This window comes from Drosophila biarmipes, chromosome X (genome assembly GCF_025231255.1).
Source record: "Drosophila biarmipes strain raj3 chromosome X, RU_DBia_V1.1, whole genome shotgun sequence".
Taxonomy (NCBI): Eukaryota; Metazoa; Arthropoda; class Insecta; order Diptera; family Drosophilidae; genus Drosophila; species Drosophila biarmipes.
The window spans coordinates 9,047,950-9,060,730 of record NC_066611.1 but is presented as its reverse complement, the minus strand read 5'-3'; the positions used below and the strand labels follow the sequence as shown (position 1 = coordinate 9,060,730).

The 12,781-nt window shown below is 44.0% G+C and overlaps 2 protein-coding genes across 6 annotated transcripts in view; both read left to right on the top strand.

Annotated features, from left to right (window-relative positions):
• Nucleotides 1-10,205, top strand: part of LOC108026475 (uncharacterized) — a 29,735-nt gene extending 19,530 nt beyond the window's left edge. For 4 of the 5 annotated variants that reach the window (XM_017097428.3, XM_050890244.1, XM_050890249.1 and 1 more), the window contains exons 4-10: nucleotides 1,338-2,156; nucleotides 2,874-3,053; nucleotides 3,126-3,533; nucleotides 4,236-4,713; nucleotides 7,414-7,515; nucleotides 7,799-7,957; nucleotides 8,763-10,205. In XM_017097428.3, the coding sequence (XP_016952917.1) occupies nucleotides 1,338-2,156; nucleotides 2,874-3,053; nucleotides 3,126-3,533; nucleotides 4,236-4,713; nucleotides 7,414-7,515; nucleotides 7,799-7,957; nucleotides 8,763-8,988 (2,372 nt within the window). In that variant the 3' untranslated portion in view covers nucleotides 8,989-10,205. Of the gene's footprint in view, nucleotides 1-1,337; nucleotides 2,157-2,873; nucleotides 3,054-3,125; nucleotides 3,534-4,235; nucleotides 4,714-6,068; nucleotides 6,669-7,413; nucleotides 7,516-7,798; nucleotides 7,958-8,762 lie in introns of all 5 variants that reach the window. The other variant, XM_017097436.3, reaches the window with a different exon arrangement.
• Nucleotides 10,206-11,328: 1,123 nt separating this feature from the next.
• LOC108026675 (probable 60S ribosomal protein L37-A) lies at nucleotides 11,329-12,266 on the top strand. The gene is made up of 3 exons (XM_017097751.3): nucleotides 11,329-11,484; nucleotides 11,729-11,864; nucleotides 11,927-12,266. Exons 1-3 carry the CDS (start codon nucleotides 11,482-11,484, stop codon nucleotides 12,070-12,072), a joined length of 285 nt encoding a protein of 94 aa, XP_016953240.1. The 5' UTR covers nucleotides 11,329-11,481; the 3' UTR covers nucleotides 12,073-12,266.
• The last annotated feature ends 515 nt before the right edge of the window (nucleotides 12,267-12,781 follow it).

Here is a 12,781-nt window from a genome sequence, read left to right as displayed (position 1 = left end):
TTCAATGGCCCGTTTTCCCAGGCTGCCAGGCTGCCAGGCGGACAGGCGGACAGCGGACAAGCCTGGTTTCCAGTCTTTCTGCCTGCGAAATGGCAAACGCTGCACGATCTTCTCCCCCGAAAACCCAGAGCCAGGCGTCTTTGTTTTAAAAAAGGGTTGTCGAAACAGCGGCGGCGGCGGCGGCAAAGCAAACAACTGCCAGCCAGTTTTCCCTAATGCTTTCACTTGCCAGCAACCTGAAGGCCCCCCTCTCCATCTCCATCTCCATCTCCATGCCCATCTCAATATCCAGCTCCATCTCCTCGGATCTTCGGATCGGCGGCTGGTTATGTGATTTTCGTGCGGCCGCGGCTGCGGCTGCGGCGACGACAGCGAAGACTTCCACTTTGACTTCGACTCAAAAGCCAAGAAACCCAGACCCAGTGAGTCAGTGCAGGCCGAAATTTATGATTACTTTCACTTGGCAGAGGCTGCGGCTGGAGCTGGAGCGGCGGCTGAACCCGCCTGACCCGCTGACAGACAAAGCCACAACAATGGTAATGACAACAGGAATACCAATAGAAATAGCTGGGGGTGCAGGGGTGCACCGCGAGAAACTGGGCAATGCACAAAGTTTGGGAAAGAAGAAAATTCCCTAGGCACCCTGACTCAGTTAGCATGTTATTTAGCAAATATACAAGTCAAAAATGTATATGAACAACCAAAAACAGAATAACAAATATTAAAATATTTTAAGGGCCTTTTAATTGTAGTATAAATATAATATAATATATAAACATAATATAAATTTTAAAAGATCTACTAAAAACCTACTTTTCTATCCTCTTAAGTAATTCAAAGACTTTAAGAACTTTAAAAATTCATAAGTATCTTAAATACCTTTACTTTATTAATAATAAAAACTTTCTGAATAATTTGTTCAAAAGTCTGTATGATGATCCCACAATTTTCAACATATAAAAATTAAGAAGACATTGTTAAGTTTATTAGAAAAGAAAATTATATATTTTATTAATAATTTTTATCAAGAGATTTTAAGTTTTTTAAAAATTGTGTACATTTATTTTTTACTGTTGTTCAGCATTTGATAACCATTAAGTTGGTTGATCAATGTTACAATGAAATATATCATTATTTTTATTGCCCTCAATACCCAAATAAACAATTTAAAAATTTTTATCATAATGTAAAAAATAGGTCGGATTTCAAAAAACCAGATTAAATTGCGATTGATTATCTACAAATTTATGTATGATTTTTAAGCTATCAAAATAATAATATTAATAAATTATCTTTAACCTTGTAATAACCTATATTACCCCTTTTCCGCTTTCTAGGCAACAAGCCGGCCACGATAGTGGTGCGAGTGGGCAACAACCGGCCGGACTTGGGCACGAATCCCATCTGCAACCGCTTCACGGGTCTCCTGGAGGCGGGACAGCCGCTCTTCCTGCCCTGCAACCCACCCATGCCGGGCGCCTTCGTGAGCGTCCATCTGGAGAACAGCACCCCCAATCCGCTGTCCATCTGCGAGGCGTTCGTCTACACGGACCAGGCGCTGCCCATCGAGCGGTGTCCCACCTTCCGGGATCAGCCGCCGGGTGCGCTGGCCTCGTACAACGGCAAGTGCTACATCTTCTACAACCGCCAGCCCCTGAACTTCCTGGACTCCCTCTCCTTCTGCCGCTCCCGTGGCGGCACGCTGATCAGCGAGAGCAATCCGGCGCTGCAGGGCTTCATCAGCTGGGAGCTGTGGCGACGTCACCGCAGTGACGTCAGCTCGCAGTACTGGATGGGAGCGGTGCGCGACGGCAGCGACAGGAGCAGCTGGAAGTGGGTCAACGGCGACGAGCTGACCGTCTCCTTCTGGAGCCACCCGGGCGGCGACGAGGACTGCGCCCGGTTCGACGGCTCCAAGGGCTGGCTGTGGAGCGACACCAACTGCAACACGCTGCTGAACTTCATCTGTCAGCACCAGCCGAAGACCTGCGGACGGCCCGAGCAGCCGCCCAACTCCACGATGGTGGCCCTCAACGGCTTCGAGGTGGGCGCCCAGATCAAGTACAGCTGCGACGCCAACCACCTGCTGGTGGGCCCTGCCACCAGGACCTGCTTGGAGACGGGCTTCTACAACGAGTTCCCGCCAGTGTGCAAGTGTGAGTATCCAGCTCCAGGGATTTTAGGCCACCTAAAAATATTCATAAATATTGTATTAAACAGGGAAGATTTTTTAAATATCAGAGAAACCTCTTTTTTAGACTACCATTAACGTTAAGCTGGTTGTAGGAAATTTCTAGCGATTTGAAATCACCTAAAAATATGCTTAAAAAAATAACAGGTTCTATACATTTTTTAAAAATCAGTGCAAATCCTTTTTTAGACTTAAGAAATCTCTAGTCAAATGAAAGATTGAAGAAAAGCCAGAGTTAATTCTTAATAAATATACGCTTTTTACAAAAAAAAAAAAAAATCTCTAGGGATTTAAAAGCACTTAAAAAAGATGCCAAAAAGTATGCTTTAAAAATAACTGACTATATTGATGATATTTTTATTATCAGAGTTAAGCTAATTTTTACCCTTAGAACTCTCTAGGTGTTTAAAAAAAACGCATTAAAAGATAACTAGAAATATGATATCAGAGCAAACTTTAAGGCAATTTTAGGAGAGATGACACAAGCTTTAAAAATCTCTAGAGTTTTCAAGCCGCCAAAAACAATGCCTAAAAGTATACCTTTAAAAATTGTTGACTTTCTATTGATTCTAAAAATATTAGAGCCAACTTGTGACAGTTTAAAGAGTCAAGCTAGTTAAAATTGATGTAGATACTACAGAATTCTCTAAGATACGGTTACTAATGGCTCTTCCATCCGCAGATATCGAATGTGGTCTGCCGGCCAGCATTGCCCATGGTTCCTACGCCCTGCTGAACAACACGGTGGGCTACTTGAGCCTGGTGAAGTACTCCTGCGAGGAGGGCTACGAGATGATAGGTCGCGCCCTGCTCACCTGCGATTTCGATGAACGCTGGAACGGACCGCCGCCGCGCTGCGAGAGTGAGTATCAGCTATACAAGGCAGTAAAGACCCGAAGATTGCTAATTCCTATCCCCACCTTCCACCCCCTAGTTGTGGAGTGCGACACACTGCCCGGCAACTACTACAGCACCATTATCCACGCGCCCAATGGCACTTACTACGGCTCCAAGGCGGAGATCAGCTGTCCGCCGGGATACCGCATGGAGGGACCGCGGGTGCTCACCTGCCTGGCCAGTGGCCAGTGGAGCAGCGCCCTGCCGCGCTGCATCAAGCTGGAGCCCTCCACGCAGCCCACTGCCGCGCCCACCGTTCCAGTGCCCTCGTCGGTGGCCACGCCCCCGCCCTTCCGGCCCAAGGTCGTCAGCTCCACCACCAGCCGCACCCCCTACCGCCCCCCGGTGGTCTCCACGGCCAGCAGCGGCATCAGCGGCAGCTCCACCAGCACAGTGGGCACGTATCCCAGCCTCAGTCCCACGCAGGTGGAGATCAACGGCGAATGTGAGTAGAGTGCAAAGTGCGGGGCCAAGGCATGGGACTCTGGGGTCACCTTGGGTCGGTCTTTACAAATTTTCGAGGGAAAACAAAAGACTCTAGTTGCATGCTAATGAACTGCTTACGAAATGCATTTTTTCGTGTTTTTCAATTAAATTAGGTTGAACAATCACAGAAAATGATGAAATGTGAGGAGATTTAGTTGTATTTTTGCTTTCAGGCATTAAACTTCATTTAAAATAGGATCAAAAACCTTATTTCAAAAACTTTTTCACAGCAATTTATATTCTTAAAAGCACAATCTAAGCTTATAAACATTTTTGATAGCTCCAGTTAGTTTATTTTCTCATTTAAAATAACTAAACAATTTATAGATGGGTAATTTTTAGTTTTTTATGTCAGAGAATGTTAACTTGAAGCTAAATTGTTCGAAAAGACAAATTCATTTTCTGTAAAATTCTATTGGGAACTAAGAAGAAAACTAAACTTTTTCGAAAAAAATAAATTAATTTATTGACAAAAGTTGACATAACATAAATAAGCCCTCAAAAAAAGCAGTTTAGTAATAGTTTATCATAATAATTATTACAGTCAAAAAGTTTTCAAATTTTAATGCTTGAATAACTTTTATAAATATTCTTTTATAATCCCTAACAACTTATTTTACTATTATCACTTAACTAACTCTCACTTACCTTTCTCCCCCAGCTGAGTCCGAGGAGGACATCAATGTGCCGCCAGTGCCCGGCACCGTTCGCGAGGAGTTCCCGCCCCGCCGCACCGTCCGCCCAGTGCTCATCCCGAAGAAGCCCAACAGCACGCCGGCGGCCCTGCCGCCCACCACCCACCAGGTGCCACCCCAACCGCCGTCCACCTACGCCCCCACCCCGCCGCGCAGCTCGCGTCCAAGCGGCGCGCCCAACGGCGGCGCGGTGGAGACCACCACGCGGAACACGCAGCAGATCATCGCCAACTCGCATCCGCAGGACAACGAGATCCCCGACAGCGTCAACATCCAGCAGAACCAGTCGCCCAACGTCAACGTGCCCTTCGCCGTCGACAATCCCGACCGCAAGGAGACCAAGGAGGCCAAGCTTAATCTGGGCGCCATCGTGGCTCTGGGCGCTTTTGGTGGCTTCGTCTTCCTGGCCGCCGTCATCACCACGATCGTGATCCTCGTGCGAAGGTGAGTGCGCCAGCCGGCGAGTGATCAGTGATCAGTCCGATATGTTCCAGGTCAATTTGGTCTTTGCCCCAGATCAATAATGCTAATGTTCTCGATCATTGTGATTCTGGTTGCCAATTATTAATTTTTTTTCTCTAATATGGTTAAATACTGATCTTTAAACTGATAGGCTGGCCCTAATTACAGGTGGATGTTTTGATCAAAGCAAGGAATATTATTCAACATTTTCTAAATATCAGACTAGTATCAGGTTTAATTATTTTCAATCAGCTTTTTAAAGGAAAATAGTTGGTGATACATTCAGAAACGTATTATTAATAGTATTTATAGGTCAGTGTGCCTAAGAGTATGCAGCAAATTATTTTTGAAACTTAACATAGAGCAATATTCATTTTAGAACGAAATTAATCTTATAAAGTAATTTTAGTAGACACAGATATTTATATGAATTTTGATAAGAAAATCGTTAAAATACTTTTAAAGGTGTCTACAAGTATGCAGCAAATATTAATGAAACTAAACATAGAGCTATATTCATCTTATGACGAAATTTAAGAAGACACAGATATTAATATGAATATTTATAAGAAAAACTTTAACTGACTTTTAAAGGTGTCTAAAAGTATGCAGCAAAATATGTTTAAATCTTAACATAGAGCAATATTCATCTTATAAAGTTTATAGTAGACACTGATATTTATATTAATATTCATAAGAAAAAAGTATAGTGACTTTTACAGGTGTCTAAAAGTATGCAGTAAATTATGTTTTAAACTCAACATAGGGCAATATTCACCTCATAACGAAATTTCAGTAGACAAAGATGCAAAATACAATGTTTTTCATTGTTCATTGGGTTAAGTGTGTTATCTAAATTTGTAATAAGATCAGATTGACCGTTTTGCCATATCCAAACTTTTGTTCTGTGTGAAGGAAAGTCGATCGTTGTCGGGGTCACCACCTCCCAGCCACCCCCTGTCGCTCTCTCTCCCCCTCTAGCTCACACACGCTGTCTCCGTCTCGCTCTGCCCCCCAGCCCCAAGTCTCGCCCTCTCTTTCTCCGCCGAGTCCCGAATTTTGGAGGGTTTTGTTCTGATTTCAGTAATCCCCGACCGGAAATTAAATCTTCTCTCTCTCTCTCTCTGTGAAGACACCCACACACACACACGCTCACCGTTTAGCCTGCAAAAAAGAGAGTCTCCTACGCACACAGACACACGCCACACACACGCACACGCACACGCACACGCACACCTGAACATCGAACGCTTTCTCTTTCTCGTTGTACAACTCTCTTTTTTCGTTTTTGCTTCTCCCACTCTCTGTCTTTTGGCAAAACTTCGCAAATTCGTCAGCACCCCGAACAGCCAACGGCGGCACCTAGCCAAACACTTAACCGCTTACCAACATCATCATGCTCATCATCACCACCACCAGCAGATCCACCAGATCCAGCAGTTCCACCAGCAGCAGCAGCAGCACCACCACCACCACCAGAAGTACCAGCAGCAGCAGCACCAGAAGAGGCACCAGCCACAGCAGCAGCAGCAGCAACAATCGCAGGCGAAGAAAGCCCCGGGCATCGGAATCGGAATCGGGAAGGTTGCGGGTCTTGGGTTCGGCCTTGGGTTCGGCATCACGGGATCGGGCTCCAGACCGGGATCCGGCACGGGCATACCGCGGCCCAGCCGACTGCCCAGCTATGCCACGGCGACGGCCACCAGTGCCACCAGCTTCGCATCCACCGCCCAACTGACCGGCGGCGGAGGTGGCGGAGGTGGCGGCCACTACGGCAGCATCGGGTCGAGCGGAGCCGGGGAGCTGGGTCCGGCCCCCTCCCTGTGGTACAGCGTCCTGGCCCTGCCCTTCGACGACCAGAAGCTGGGGCGGCGCGAGTTCAGCAGCTACGGCCGTGGCTATCGCGCCCGCGCCGGGCTCTTCAGCAGCTCCCACATGTAGCGGAGGCCCGGAGGAAAACCCGATACAGAACCGATTCAAAACCGATACAGAGCGCACAGAACCAAGCCAAAGAGACCTGCTACTACCTGCAACCACTAAACTGAAAACGTGCCAAAGATGCAAGACAAAAATCAATCAATCAATCAATCAATCGATCGAACAGAACATTCTAAGCGGCCATATGCACAAATGTAAGCAGCATATATATCAGTCAATCAACAACAACAAAAACAACAAGAACAACACCACACCAAACAACAGTCAGTCAGTCAGTCAGTCAGTCAATCAATCAATCAAACAAGCAACACTGAAACACTGAAAACAAAACCTGAAAGCTGCCAAAAGCTGCGAACGCTGTGGGCTGTGAGGCGACCATCCCACTCCTTGCTGTTGCACCTCCATCAATCAGTCAATCAATCAGTCAATCAAAGCATCTCTCACCCACCCACAAGCCCACGCAAATCGGGACTCTCTTTCACGCTCACTCACACACACACTGCACGCCTGGGCCGCTGTCTCTGTCTCTGTCTTTTTCGTCTGCCTGTCTCTCTCGCCAGCCCTCTATCCGTCTCTCTCCATGCATCTCTATCTGTCTCTGTCTCTGTGTGCGTAGTGCTCCGTGTCTAACCCCAGTTTTTTGCCTGAACTTGTGACTAACCCAACACTTTTTCGTCCTGGCATTCAGCGAACATCTCGAGAAAGTTTTCCAACTAATGGGTATTATTTCCTTACCATCCGCAGAAACCGAACCACGCAACACTATCGCCATCGCGCCTCGCCCGACTGCAACACGGTGGCCAGCTTCGACAGCTCCACCTCCGGCTCCCGCAATGGACTCAACAGGTGGGTCCAGAACTGCTAGGTCTTGGGATTATGGGAGCTATGTTTGAAGAACTAAAAGTTATCGAACCAGACATATTTTTTGGGGAGATTTTTTAAAAATCTGCTTCATATTTTTAATATCTAAATTGAATTGAAGACTATTTTCGAAAGGATTTAAATATTTATAATATATGTAAATGATGTGGAAAATCCTCTAATTGTTTTAAAACATCTTAAAATCTCTAAACTAAATTTATAAAATATTTTTTTAATTCTTATAATAATCCTATTGCTCTCCCTGTAGGTACTACCGCCAAGCCTGGGAGAACCTGCACGAGTCCGCCTCGAAGAACAGCTCGCACAACGCCCTGCGCCGCAAGGAGACCCTCGACCCGCCGAGCATGACCCGTTCCCGTGACAATCTGCGCGACAATATGCAGCGCTCCCGCGAAAATCTTGATAGGTGAGTCACTTGCAGGTAGTAATGATAGAAAAATGTATCAGAACTTTAAAAAAAAAATTAAATACTTCAGCTTGTAAGACATGTATAAAACTAAGGAGATTAAAAAACTCTACTTACATATGTATAGGGTCATAAGTGATGAAGAACTCACGAATAATTTCCCTATACAAAACCTTTAAATTTAAAAATATTATATTTTTAATTGGAAATTGATGAATTCACGAATAAATTCATAATTCATAAAAATGATTCACTAAAACAAAATAAAGTTGTTTTGATAATTAGTTTACCAGTTTTACATATCAAAATGAACTCGCAAATGAATCCAAAACTGAATTTCCTGAAGAATTCACAAATAAATTCACTGGAAAAATCCTTGAAATTTTATAATGTTATATTTTTAATAGCAAGCTGAAGAATTCACGAATAAATTCATAAAATTAAGTTATTAAAACAAACAAAGTTGTTGATAATTAGTTTACTAGTTTCACAAATCAAAATGAACTCGCAATGAATCCAAAAATGAATTTCTGGAAAAAATTTAGAAGAAGCATTCTATTTTTGATAGCAAACTGAAGAATTCACGAATAAGTTCATAATAATAATTCAAATATTGATAATTAAATTAAAACTAAAACCAAATGAACTCCACGATGAACCCAAAAATGCATTTTCTGAATAATTCACGAATAAATCCAGTTAAAAAATCCCAGAGGTTATAAAGTTTGTTTGCTGATAGCAAACTGATATTGTGATAGGCCGAGTAGAAACCTTTTCTAAACCCCTTTTTATGTATCCCCCACAGGTGCGGCAGGGACAACTACGGCATGCGGGACGACTCCGAGATGGTGGTCTCCTCGGTGGTGTCCGACGTGTGCCTGAAGGGCGAGAAGAAGCGCCACCACCACCACCACCACAAGAGCAGCTCCCGCAACGGCGACTACCGCGACCGGGACCAGTCCTCCGGCAGGCGCGAGCACCACCGGCACAGCGGCGGCGGCGGCGGAGGCGGCGGTGGCGGCCACTATTGACCAACCATGGTCATCACCATCAACGTGGAGCGGCAGTAGCCGAAACCGGAGTCGGATTTGGACGCGGCTGCAGACCCAGATCCGAGCATCCGATTGCTGCACAGCGAGCGCAACAACGAAACGTTTTTTGTTTAATTTTAGCAACAGTTTTTTTTCGCGCTTTAGTTACGTAAGTTGATCGTCCGGCGGGGAGATCGAGCAGAGGGTTCGGCACATCCGGAGGAGACTTTTCTGTTCATAGTGAAAAATCGGAGGGTTAAGCAGAGGCAAGCAGCGCAAGTCAATGATTATGCGGGGCGAAGCACTGGGGGCTCTGGCGGTCTAGGAACCCTGCGTCATTTGGAGATTTCTAATAACAACATTATATTGTATCTTAATTTCTATATTTACAAAATCTTGCAAAATCATTTAGGTTTTTCAAAGCAACGAAGATTATTTTTCCCATATCCCAGGGTTCTTGAGGCTCCCGGGGCCCCTGGGCAGCCCCCTCTATAAGTGTATGTGCTCTCGTGCTGAGACCTTGGTCCGAACTCGTATAATTTATTCGCAAAGCTTTCGTAAGGTTCTTAGTTAAATTTCTCTATGAATTAGTTGTATGTAAAGGCGTGAACAGGGCGGCAAGGCGAGGCGTAGTAATTAGTTGCAAGGCACCAGCACCAGCACCCACATCCCCCCCCGAGTCCGCTTCACCTCACCCCCGGCCACTTTCTCACCCAGCAAGCAGGTCACACAGCTGCAGCCAAATTATGTGCAACTTGGTTTCGCCTGAGGTCTCAGGCCCAATCGACTTGCTCATAGTCGCAAATTAGTTACGTAAACACCTACGCTAGATAGAACTATCCATCCATTCCTCGAGAAGAGTCCAAAAATCACACACACCAGCCGTCGAAACAGAAAAGAGCAGCACATAATATCGTAGAACGCGTGCCACAGAACGTACTGTATTGAAAATCAGCACAGGATCGGAAGATTATACCATTTTACCCCGCACCAGCTGCACATTCCATTATTTTTTTAGCTACCCATTATGTGTATCGCCCTGTATTTGTATTTCTAGAGTCTTGTAATTTGTAGATTTGTTTTCGCGCGTGTATCGTCGAGCGGTGCAGTGCTAAAGTACCGCCTGGTATGCAATATTATTTGAATTTCGTGCATTATTTCCAATGTAAATAATAATAATTTATTTCATAAATAAAACAATGAATATTTTTACTAAACCAGCGGGTGCTGCTTTTACTCTGGGGGAAGGGGATCTACTTTGGGAGCTGTATTGGTTATCTTGAGTGAATTTGGTAGAAATTTAAACAAAATAAAAGAAAAATCCATCTACCTTACATTTAAATTGGAATTTGAAATTGGCGGGCAAAAGTGGCGCCACCTATTGGCGTGTATCAACAGCAACCAACTTAACATTGTACAGCTGTTAAGCTGCTAACAGAACCACTGAGCTGTTAAGCGCACTGGCGGACTCAAGAATGCCCCTAATGCTACTATCGAGCTTATTCGATAGTCGATAGTCGAAACCGTGCTGTTAAGCGCAAGCCTCTGTTAAAAACCAGTGATGGTATTTTTAATGTCTTAAACTTCTTAAATTTAAAATATTATTTATTTAAGTATAGATTTTGATTTTGCTTAAAATTTTAAATAATTAACAATTTAAGAATAAATATTCCATCATTCTTTATATTTAACCAGTTATGTCGAATTTTAAATCAAATTGGAAAACTATTGGTCAATATAATTATATCATCGTAACCTTTCTAGGAAAGACGATACTTCATTAAATGCCTAGCGAATTATTTGTTTCAAATATTCTCCATTATAAGCAATTTTAAAAAACCAGACAAGCCAATGAGACTCTAATATTTTAGTACGCATTAATTAATTTGTTTCATTTTAAAACTTAATTTAATTTATAATGAAAAACGTTACTTCACATCTAAACGAAAATTTACCACTATTGCTGAATTTCCAACTTAGAAAATTGGAATTTTCTTCTATAAAAAATACTTTTAAACATTTACATTGATGTGTAACGAATTTGAGTAAAACATTAGAAAGTAAAAAACCTAATAGGCCTGTATAATTTAATTCCTTACATTTTTTAAGAGAGCAACATCAATATAATGTCAAATTAAAAAAATTATAATACTAATGATAGCTACTATTTATTCTCCATTTTTGTTGTATATGTTTCATTGTAAGTTACTAGAACTATTTATTAAGAGGTGACATATATTTTCAAGGAAAATACAAGGTATTTCAAAAGATTCAAAACCGAAATTACATTTGTAATAAATAAAATCAAAAATGGTTTAAAATACCTTTGAACTAAAGCCTGGGAGCGCAATCGGAAGTGTGCTGTTAGGCGCAGCCCACAACAGCGTGCTGTTAGGCGCAGCTGTCACATGCAACCCTGCCGCCACGCCATATTGTGACAGCGGCTGTCAACTTCTCTTTCGCTCTTTCTTGTTCAACCGTTCGCCACACAAGATGGTGCGTAAAAGATCCACGTTAAAGCGAAATAAAATCGCCGAATTTCCGAGCCATCCCGAGTGATTTGCTAAAGAAAAGGCCGCCCCAATCGAGGACGCGGATTGGGGAGTGCGAATTTCGCGGAGGCTTCGACTCGCCGGCAGGGCAAAGCGCGGAAATTCAGTGGCGAATTTATTTTGTTTTACCATTTTTTTTGCCGTGCCCCAGTAGCAGCAACTAATGTTTGTGCTCTTCCCGCCCACAGACGAAGGGTACCTCCAGCTTTGGTAAACGCCACAACAAGACGCACACCTTGTGCCGTCGCTGTGGACGCTCCTCCTACCACATCCAGAAGTCCACTTGCGCCCAGTGCGGCTACCCCGCCGCCAAGTTGCGTTCCTGTAAGTCCACATGCCTCACAACCAATGGTTACCCGATAATAATAGCTCTCTCCTCGCAACAGACAACTGGTCCGTGAAGGCCAAGAGGAGGAAGACCACCGGAACCGGCCGCATGCAGCACCTGAAGGTCGTGCGCCGCCGCTTCCGCAACGGATTCCGCGAGGGCACCCAGGCCAAGCCCAAGAAGGCCGTGCAGTCCAGCAAGTAGGACCCGCCTGCTCTGCCTGCATCCCCCGGGATCTGCAGATAGATGATGATGGCCAGCGGCTGCAACGAAGAGCGCCTCCAGCCGACGCGATCTGCGTGAACACACCATCCGAAATCCTCACCTTGCGGCCCCAACAGGCTAATAAATCAGTCGCTCGAGCGCTAATAAATGAACGTTTTTTTTTATTAAGTGAATCTGGTGACTATTTTTTTGATGATTGTGCGAGAAAAGTGAAATGGTAAAGCAATTTTTTTAATGTGACTAAAAACCACCCCTGAGCAAGTGGGGAACCCGCCAAAACGCCCAGGCCAAGCTGCGTAGCTCCATGTGGGACGTCAACTCCTCGTGGTTTTCTCCACAAAGAGATGTAGAGAGGTTGTGAAAAGGACTTGTAAATATGAAGCCTTCGAAGAGGACAAAGTATCACTGATCATTAATTGGAATCTGAGGCTGTGGGAGTGCTTTCTGTGGAGGTATTTTCTATGTAAGCTTACAAATTTTTATATGGTTTAGCTTGTACCTAATGAACAACAACGGTATAGTGAAAAATTGATAGTATCATTAAAATATTTAACAACCCCTTCGCTAAAACGTAAATTCAATTCTAAAAGTTGCCTTATTAATCTCGTTCAAGAGTTTTATTCCTCATTATATCATAAAGAGTTCAGAAAGTTGGCAAAATCTTTATTGTTCTTACAGCTCAGGTTCT

Bases quoted from the DNA above. Each gene is read 5' to 3' on its own strand.
- LOC108026675 (XM_017097751.3), top strand. The intron at 11,865-11,926 runs GTAAGTCCACAT...TCCTCGCAACAG, and splicing joins CGCCGCCAAGTTGCGTTCCT to ACAACTGGTCCGTGAAGGCC.